The 10,457-nt window shown below is 38.5% G+C and overlaps 1 protein-coding gene across 1 annotated transcript; it reads left to right on the top strand.

The window, feature by feature from the left end:
* The first annotated feature begins 1,526 nt into the window (after positions 1-1,526).
* LOC104087409 (uncharacterized) lies at positions 1,527-5,901 on the top strand. Its single transcript, XM_009591858.4, has 2 exons — positions 1,527-1,961; positions 5,489-5,901. Exons 1-2 carry the CDS (start codon positions 1,824-1,826, stop codon positions 5,693-5,695), a joined length of 345 nt encoding a protein of 114 aa, XP_009590153.1. The 5' UTR covers positions 1,527-1,823; the 3' UTR covers positions 5,696-5,901.
* Positions 5,902-10,457: the final 4,556 nt, after the last annotated feature.

The raw sequence follows: 10,457 nt of genomic DNA, 5'->3' as shown, positions 1-10,457 counted from the left end.
CGGATTTCCATCCTGATTTACTTAACATGTCTACTGCTCCAAGTTAGTTAAAAATAATTTCAGATTCTTTAGGCCCCCGCTTGTCCATAAAAAATAATTAAAAAAAAATAAAATTAAAATGTGTTTGTCCATATAATTTTGTAAGTTTTTGAAATTTTTTCTTAAATGAGTCTTGCAAAAATCACTTTTTCAAAATTTTCAAAATTTTTTTTTCTCCCCTCACAAAACTGCAATATTTTTTTAAGTGAAATGCATATCGAAACATAATTTCAAATTTCAAATATCATTTTTAACTTAACTCTAAATACTACTTTTTTAAAAAAATTATAATTTTTATGTCCAAATGCCTACTTTGATTCACGTGCCACCAAACGTCGTTTCCTTTCTCCGTTCTTTTCTGTACTACGCACTGACCACCTTATATCCAAAGAATATAATAAAAAGATATAAAGATTGAAAGAAATGTGGTGACCAGAAAAAAAGCCTAGGAAGAAATCCAGAAAGACCAAAACCAAATAGCCAGCTATACCGACCTGCCTGAACCACGAAGAAGCAAAAAACAAAACCGAGTATGGTGTACTATTAAACACGCAATTTGCTATTACGTTATGAGTCCTTTTATTCTTTTTAGAAATTAAAGAGGTGTCTTACTCTTACTTGATATCCATAATGCAAAGTTATTTAAAACGGTCTTTTTTAAGCGTTTGTTGAGGATAATGTACACTTTTTTAATTCTCACCACATCTTCTTCACGTGTCCTTTTGCACTGTGATTGAGATTTGAGTGAAATAGATAGATAATATACCGTCAAAACATGATTCACGAAAACGTTGCGTAATCCGATTGATTATCCTCATATACCTGGATATTCTCTCTTCACATATTCCTTTCTTGAAAATTTGATTCTGCTATTCTACTAGTTATTCCAAAATTCCTGCGTCCCTGCAGTATTGCATGAACATATCCGTAAAATTTACCTTTATACACTAATAATATATAATACAAAATTATCATGTCACCTTTTTAACTTACCTAAAATAACATTATGTGTAATAACATCCATAAAAAGATGAGATTAGTATTTTTAAAAATAAGGAAGGCATCAAAGGTATGGTTTAGCGGTCAATGAAGTGGGTTGAGAACTATAAAGTCTCAAGTTCAAACCCCCATCGAAGACAAAAAACACTAGATGATTTCTTTCCATCTTTATCTTGGTGGACAAAGTTACCTGGTATCTATTCGTGTACGCATATAAGGTAAATTCATAGTCTCTCTCACACACATATACAATCAGACCTCTCTATAACTACATTCTTATATAACAACACTTCAATATAAAAGTCAAATTTTTCTGGAACCAAGTTTCATGTTTTGTTATAATATATATTTTCTATAACAGCAATTTGCTATAACATCCAAAAATATATGGAACAAATGAGGTTGTTGTAGAGAGATTTGACTATATATATATATATATATATATATATATATATATATATAGTAGAAAGAAGTATTTGGGAGAAAATGAGCCCACTATGTTTGTCTTTTTACTCAAGTTGTATTTAGAATTATGCTACAGTATTACTTTCTAACCTATGAGTCTAATTGACCTCCACACATTCAGAATCCTCATCTACATGCCTCAACCATCTTCTCTATATCCTTATATAATCCAATAGAAAAGAGAAAAGGAGATAACACGAAAAGGGAGCTAGAAAGAGAAAAAGAAGAAAAAAGCAACATTCTCTCGCCTTTTTTTTAACTACTCCAATATTATACTCTCTTTTAGTTCATAGATTTTGGTAGTTGAGTGAATAGTCAGGATGCTGGAAGGCAAGGCAGTAATTGGAGACACAGACATGCTCGCAACCATGCAACGAGATGCCTTAGATTTAGCTGCAAAGGCTCTTGATTTTTTCGATGTCACTGAGGCCACTGAAATTGCCCGCTACCTTAAAAAGGTACTCCACATGATAGATTAATTTATTTTTTTCTTTGTTCTGGGTTTTGTAGTTTTTTTTTACCATCAAATTTCTTAGAGTTTATAGTGGCTATAGACGAATTTAGGATTTAAATTTGATGTCATCAATTTTAGTAATTTATATGGAGTATATAAGTTTTGTTGTTAAAAATATTGGATTATGTTGAACCCTTAGCTTGTTATCTACATCCGTCTTTGGCTTTAGTAAATCAAGAATTTTAATTATTGGATTCAAAATACTATAGACTTCCACAACTAGAACACGAATCGACGACCTTAAATTTTTGAGTCAGGTATCACAATATTAGAAATTTCTCTTTTATAAAGGGAATTCAGGACTTTACTTATATATAAAAGGACAACCCGGTTCACAAAGTATTTCACGTTCACACAGGGCCCAGGGAAGAATCGTACCACAAAGGGTGTGATTGTTACGACTCAATTTCACCTATAGATCGTGATGGCGCCCAACACTACAGCTAGGCAAGCCAACTTAATAAATTAAGCATATATTGACAAAATTTAAAACCAAAAAAATAATAAAACACCAAATTCTACCAATGTGTGTGCCAAGACCTGGTGTCACAAGTGTATGAGCATCTAGTAGATTATACAAAACCTCAAATACTGTCTGAAATAAAAATAGACAGAATGAAAAATAAAAGGAGAGACACTAGTAGCTGCAGAACGGCTCAGAAAGGCAGCTCACCACTATGCCCATGGATAACGTGGGTGTAAGACGATAGGTACTCCACTAGTACTTGCCTCAGGTCCTGCACAAAAGTGCAGCAAGTATAGTATGAGTACGTAAACAACGTGTACCCAGTAAGTATCAAGCCTAATCTCGAAGTGGTAGAGACGAGATGGCCGACTTTGACACTCACTATGGGTCAATAATAATAACTGAAATACAACTAGAATATCTAAATTAGCATGATTCACAGAGTTTACAATAATTTATTTAACCAGTGAAAATAATCATATTCCTTCAAATGCAACAATTCTCAATATATTAATTAAATTCCTTAAATTCAAATAATTTTCAATTTATCAATTAATCTCATTTACAGGAATAGCAATTAATTCCTTAACAAGCAGGAATAATAATTCATTAAATTTTAAGGATTCTCCAATTTATCAATTAGTTTCGCAAGCATGAAATAACTATTAAGGTATCGTGTAATAATTATTATTAAGCACGATTTCTGCCGAGAACGTACGACCCGATCCAGAGTGTTGTGTACACTGCCGAGGGACGTGCGGCACGATCCATAGATGCATCTATCCTGCCGAGGCATTCGGCCCGCTCCACAAGAAAGGAGAACATTTTCTTATGTACCTCCGAAAGGAAAGTATATTTATTATAAGATAAATTCGGGAGGAAGAACAATTTTTTTTAACAATTAATTAAATTAAATAGAAAATCAAGCATATGAGATTTTCATCCTTTAATATCTTTATCTAACAATTCACAATATATTCATATATATATCAATTAATATTAATTAAACAAAGAATACAATGTACACAAGTAATTCATATTTTGAGTCCTAAACTACCCGGACTTTAGCATTAATAGTAGCTACGAATGGACTATCGTCACCTCGTGCGTACGTAGCCCCCGCAATTAGCAACAATTATTTAATTTAATCCCTATGGGGTAATTTTCCCCTCACAAGATTAGACAAGAGACTTACCTCGTCTCAAAGTTCACTTTCCGATTACCACGTCGCGTTGAATTCTCGATTCGATGCCGAAAGATCCGAAACTATCCAAATATTATACAAAATAATTAATATATGCTAAATGATTCGAAATTTATCTAATAAATTAATTACCTCATCCAAAATGGTAAATTTTCTAAAATTTACCCCAGGCCCACGTGCTCGGATTCTGGAAATTTTCGGATAAAAACGTTACCCATAATCTCAAGAACTTAAATATATAATTTCTACCCAATTCCATAACTATTTTCGTGATTAAAATCTCACTTTTATAAAAATCTAGGTTTTTCATCTAAATCTTTGATTTCTAAGATTTACTAGTTATAATCTACTTATAATCTATATATTTAACTCAAGGGGTATGGAATTAACTTACCTTTAAATTGCTAGTTGAAACCCCTTCTCAAAAGCTCTGAAATGGCTCGGAAATGGAGAGAAAACGGGCAAAAATGGTGGATTCCCATTCTTTTAAGCTTTCTACCAAACAGGCCTTTCGCACCCGCGGAGGTTGGAACGCACCTGCAGATCCGCACCTGCGAAAAATCCTCACAGGTGCGTGTTTCACTCGACTGGCCAATTCTCGCATCTGCGCGTTCGCAGGTGCGCCCAATATTCTGCACCTGCGGTGGCAGACCTCCCATTCCTTTTCCGCTTCTGCGATGAAATCTCGCATCTGCGAGTGTCGCGCCTGCGAGCTTCTGTCGTATCTGCGACTGGCCAAGCGCAGGTGCGATTCTGACAGTAGTTAGGAGTTTCAGTTTTGGCTCCTAACTTCCAACTTGGTCCGAGCCTCGTCCGATTAACACTCGAGGCCCCCGGGACCCTGCCCGAATATACCAATAAGTTTGAAATTATAAAACGGACTCGCTCGAACCCTCGGAATGCGTAAAATAACATCAAATCTAAGAATCATACCCTAAACCAAATTGATTCAAACTTAAGAATTTCAAGCTGTTCAAATTACTTCCAATACGCCGAAATATACTTAAACTATTCGGAATGATACGAAAATTTGCGTGCATGTCTTAAATTACTATACGAAACTATTCTCAAACTCGGAATTCCAAACGGACTTTAATTACTCAAAATCCTACTCTAAACCAAATTTAAAGAATTTTAAACCTTCAAATAGTTGATTTTTTACTATTAAGCGTCAAAACGCTACCGCTTTATCCAAAACCCGATTCGGACATACGCTCAAGTCCAAAATCATCATACGAACCTATTGGAACCGTCAAATCCTGATTCCGGAGTCATTTTCTCAAGATGTTGACCGAAGTCAAACTTATCTATTTAAAGCTAACTTAAGGAACCAAGTGTTCCGATTTCAACCCACACACTTCCAAATTCCGAACCAACCATCCCCGCGAGTCATAAATTAATAAAAGCATGTTCGGGAAGTTTTATTTTAGGGAACGGATTTCTAAAAGTTAAATGACCGGTTGGGTCATTACAGTGATGTAGACAGTCGTAATGTAGACAACCTACGTACCTTAATGCAAGCATTAGTGGCTGCTTCCACTGCTTGAACACGTGACCTATAGGTCACACAGAGACCATGGCTTGCTCAAAGGCTCCCCTTCTAGGAATTTATTATGTAGATAAGAAAATATTTTATATTCATGTACAATATAATTTTTCAGTGGAGGAAATCCGAGATGATGTATCAACCTCTTGATTCAACCCTTTTCTTTTGATGATGTTGGGGTTCTTATAAGTCATGAACATGAAAAGACATAACAACAAAAGAGATTGGATTTTAATTATGTGGTGTTGGATGCAGGAATTTGATACGACGTATGGACCGGGATGGCAATGCATAGTAGGGACAGACTTTGGTTCATTTGTAACTCATTGCTATGGCTGTTTCATCCATTTTTACATTGGCAGCCTTGCCATTTTGCTCTTCAAAGGCTCAGCTGCTCCGGAGGACACCAAAGCTGAGGCTGCTGAGGTTGACCGATTTTCCGCTCTGCAGGAAATAGCGTAAAGTCGCCATTCAGCCATATCTCCAAGTTGTTGACCGGAATGAAATTGAATGTGCCGAGCATCATATCACTACTCCAATGTACAATATTAGGAAAAGATGGAAAAATATATATTAGGATCTTCCAAAGTTTTTCCCATTAATTTGTTTTCAGTTTAACTCTTCACATTTTTGGTTTACAAGTTATATATATTCAATCTCTTTGATCATGATCAATGTAATTTTGCTTTTTGATTTTTGTTTGTTACCTATTCTTTGATAGAATTTGTCATCCTTATTTGGAGTTTGAACAAGAAGAACATTGAGGATCAAATGTTTACTCAAGTATTTTAGTAAATAACAATAATTGCGCATCAGTTTTAAGTTCATTTGGATTTGATGTATGAATACCCAATATCATAAAATTCTGTTTGTTGTATAATATATGAGAGGCCTATATTTTTCTAATTGGAAATTTTCCCTTATCATCATACTAAATTTTTTAAATTCAACTGATGTGTTTGATTCTAAACCCTCCAAGAAATCTGAACCGAGTAAAGTTACTGAATAGGTCAAGTATTGGACTCAAAATAGGTTCCCAAAATCTAAACCAAATTTGCGAGGAGAAAAAAAAAAAAGAACAAGAAAATTATTCCGCACCACAATAGAATATATGACTCAACCTTCTGTATGCGTGAGGACGAAGTTAACCTAGTGCATGCTTGCAGTTTCACTATGCATCTTCTAGACTCGTTTGATCTATTATCTCAATTTAAACTTGAAGTAAAAAATTTGAAGTTGATAAACTGGTACGAGGAGTTATTCAAATGATAGTGTAATAGTTTTCACTCACAATACTTCAATACTCTTTTCAATTTTAACTTCAAAACTCTTTTTTCCTAACTTCAATCAAATATTGGTCAAAGGGCTGTTAATTTTGCCAGAAAAAATTTAATAGAGCTACTATGTCGCCTACTGCAAATTAATATTTTGGTGTGTAGTTAGAACTTGCCCAAATTAATAAGGGACTTCACTCAGTCACTGTGTACGGTCAAAACCGATTATCAGTCATAAAGACCGGTCGAGATAATGACGTTTCAGTCGAAGGGTATCCGCATGGCGAGCTCGGACGAATTCCGAAGTAGAGACATCGAGCTTCGAGCTATAAGACCAATCAACGGCAAAACTCGATATCATTATCGAGCCCGTGTCCGAATCGGACTACGGGGTAACGCCGATCGACACAGGCCCCGAATATCGATGCTCCAAGGCAGAACTGAGCTCGAACTAAGACTGGGGATCGATTCGATATAGCACCAAGCTCGAGTCAGCACCAAGCTCGCAGACAAGAGCCGTTACAACCGCACCAAGGGAGAGAATCTTGGCGAGAATCAAGGGAGAGACAAAGCATCATGGGTTCTCCACTATATGTATTATTTTATGTTGTTATAGATAAAGTAGTGACCCTCTACTATAAAAAGGGAGATAGACTGCAATAGAGAGAGGCTCCTAAGGTACATTAAGATTTCATGGTGCTTGTTCTTCTAATATTTTTTCAGTCTTCCCGTCTATCATTTCCCATTTCATAGCAAAAACTACATGTACTGTCATTTTGTATCAAAGAAATTTGCATACCCTTAGAACCATATCTAAATTTAATGTTATCCGATTTTTTGGATAAACAGTTTGGTGCCTACCGTGGGGCTAAGGGTAACGGTGATTGTTTGATATGAATCTACAGTACACTCCAGCTTACAACTTCGAATCAGCCATGGCTCTACCTATCGACCTCAAAGCCGGCCTTCAAGATGAAACCAACAACTTGGTGCCCGGGACCGGAAGGCTACCAGACAACGGCAACGAGGCTCGAATCGAAGAACCCGAAATTCGAGCCGAAGTACCACTGGATATCAATTCGCAAATAGCTCTAGAAGTGAATCAGCATTCTGAACCGGAGAGAAGCGTTCAGGGCGGTGCTCGATCCATAGCTCGAGACACCTACAACATGGGGGAAATCGGGGTCAGCTTGCGTATGATTTTCGAAATGTTACAAGCCCAACAAGCAGCGATAGCTCAATTATAGAGCCGAACTCATACGCAAAGCGGGCCGAACTCCAATCCGCTTCTTCGAGAAGTCACCCCCAGAGCGGAACCCGCCGTAGTGAAATCAAACGAGCAGGATTCGGGGACCGCTCCTGAAATTGCTAAATTGCTCGAGGAACTCACAAAGCGAGTCAAAGCCAACGACAAAAAATTGGAAACGTATAACGCTAGGGTCGATCAAATTTTGGGGGCTCCGCCAATGATAAAAGGGCTCGATTCAAAAAAATTCATACAAAAGCCTTTTCCCTCGAGCGCGGCCCCAAAACCAATCCCCAAAAAATTCCGTATGTCCGAAATTCTCAAATATAACGGTACGACCGATCCTAACGAACACGTTACCTCCTACATATGCGCCATCAAAGGCAACGATTTGGAGGATGATGAGATCGAATTCGTGTTGTTGAAAAAGTTCGGAGAGACCCTCGCAAAGGGAGCGATGATCTGGTATCATAACTTACCACCAAATTCCATTGATTCTTTCGCCATATTAGCAGACTCGTTCGTAAAAGCACATGCTGGTGCCATAAAGGTTGCAATAAGGAAATCGGACCTCTTCAAAGTAAAGCAAAGGGGTAACGAGATACTGAGGGAATTCGTATCCCGATTTCAAATAGAACGTATGGACTTGCCACCGGTCACAGACAATTGGGCCGTACAACCTTTCACCCAAGGACTGAACGGGCTAAGTTCGACAGCATCACGTCGGCTGAAACAAAATTTGATCGAGTACCCAGCAATAACTTGGGCAGATGTATATAACCGGTACCAATAAAAAATCAGGGTCGAAGATGATCAGTTAGGAGCTCCGTATGGGCCCGTACGTCAGAACCACACAACCACTAAAAATCAAAGGGAAACCAACAGAGAACAAAGGTCGAACATAGATTGATACCAACCGTACGACACAGATCGGATGAACAATGGTTCAGCACGTGAGACGGTTCGGAACAACTGAAGGATTGATCGGGGGCAAAATTCTCGGGGACTTATGAGCAAGAGCGGCTTTGATAAATATACAGATCCTATAGAAATCCCTCAACTATCGGAGTATAAATTCAACATTGGTACATCCGCCATCGTATCGGCCATCGGACGCATCAAAGACACCAGATGGCATCGACCCATGCAAACCAATCCTGCCCAAAGGAATTCCAATCAAACGTGCGAATATCATGGCACCCATGGTCACAAAACAGAAGATTGTAGGCAAAAAAGAGAGGAAGTGGCCCGCTTATTTAACAAAGGGCACCTTCGGGAATTTCTGAGCAATAGGGCGAAGAACCATTTTAGAGACAAGGAATTCGGCAAGCAAAACGAGCCAGAAGAACCGCAACACATCATTCACATGATCGTCGGCGGCGTCGATGCCCCCCAGGGACCGATGCTTAAACACACTAAAACGTTGATTGTGAAGCGATCTCGAACTCAAGATTACACACCAACATGGACTTTATCCTTCAGTGATGAAGATACAGAGGGAATCATCCAACCCTATAACGATGCACTGGTAATATCCGTACTCATAAATAAAACTAAGATTAAGCGTGTGTTAATTGATCCAGGTAGCTCGGCCAATATCATCAGATCGAGGGTCGTAGAACAGCTCGGCCTGCAAGATCAGGTCATACCCGTAACTCTGGTTCTAAACGGATTCAATATGGCATGTGAAACCACTAAAGGCGAGATTACCCTACCGATAAACGTGGCCGAAACCATCCAGCAAACAAAGTTTCACGTGATCGAAGGTGATATGAGATATAACGCCCTCTTCGGAAGGCCGTGGATCCACAACATGAGAGCCGTACCCTCGACCCTACACCAAGTCCTCAAATTCCCAACATCGGGAGGTGTCAAAATAGTGTACGGGAAACAACCGGCCGCAAAGGAAATGTTCTCCGTCGAAGAAGCAAAACCAATATCCTCACCTTCACCAATAAAAGGATCAGGTTCAAAGCAGAGTGCCAAATAGCAATCACAGACATCGGCTTCGACTCGGCCAGGTAAGCAGAACGTTGAAGAAGACGATGATGATCGATGGATCCCTCGATCCTTCATAACCCCTGATGATTTCGATGCCACCAAATCAACAATTGAGGAACTGGAGCAAATCGTACTGATCGAACACTGGCCCGAACAAAAGGTATACCTAGGAACGGGTTTGAGCCCCGAACTCAGGAAGAAACTCATTCAATTTCTTATCAATAACATCGACTATTTTTTCTGGTCCCATCTAGATATAACAGGGATCCCGCCGGACATAACGACGCACCAGTTAAGCTTGAACCTTATGTTCAGACCGGTGAAGCAAAAAAGAAGGCCCCAGTCCGAGGAAAAGCACGCTTTCATAAAGGACGAGGTAACCAAACTTCTTAAGATAGGGTCCATTCGGGAAGTAAAATACCCCGAATGGTTAGCCAACGTGGTTGTTGTACCTAAAAAAGGAAACAAACTTAGAATATGTGTGGACTATAAGGATTTGAACAAAGCATGCCCCAAAGACTCCTTTCCACTGCCCAACATCGATCGTATGATCGATGCGACGGCTGGCCAAGAGATTCTCACCTTTCTCGATGCCTATTCCGGGTATAATCAAATTTAGATGAACCCGGATGACCGGGAAAAGACTTCATTTGTGACCCGATATGGAACATATTGTTATAACGTAATGCCCTTCGGGCTAAAA

This window comes from Nicotiana tomentosiformis, chromosome 7, assembly GCF_000390325.3.
Source record: "Nicotiana tomentosiformis chromosome 7, ASM39032v3, whole genome shotgun sequence".
Classification (NCBI taxonomy): domain Eukaryota; kingdom Viridiplantae; phylum Streptophyta; class Magnoliopsida; order Solanales; family Solanaceae; genus Nicotiana; species Nicotiana tomentosiformis.
The sequence above is the reverse complement of the archived record's forward strand: the minus strand, read 5'-3'. Positions and strand labels throughout refer to the sequence as shown.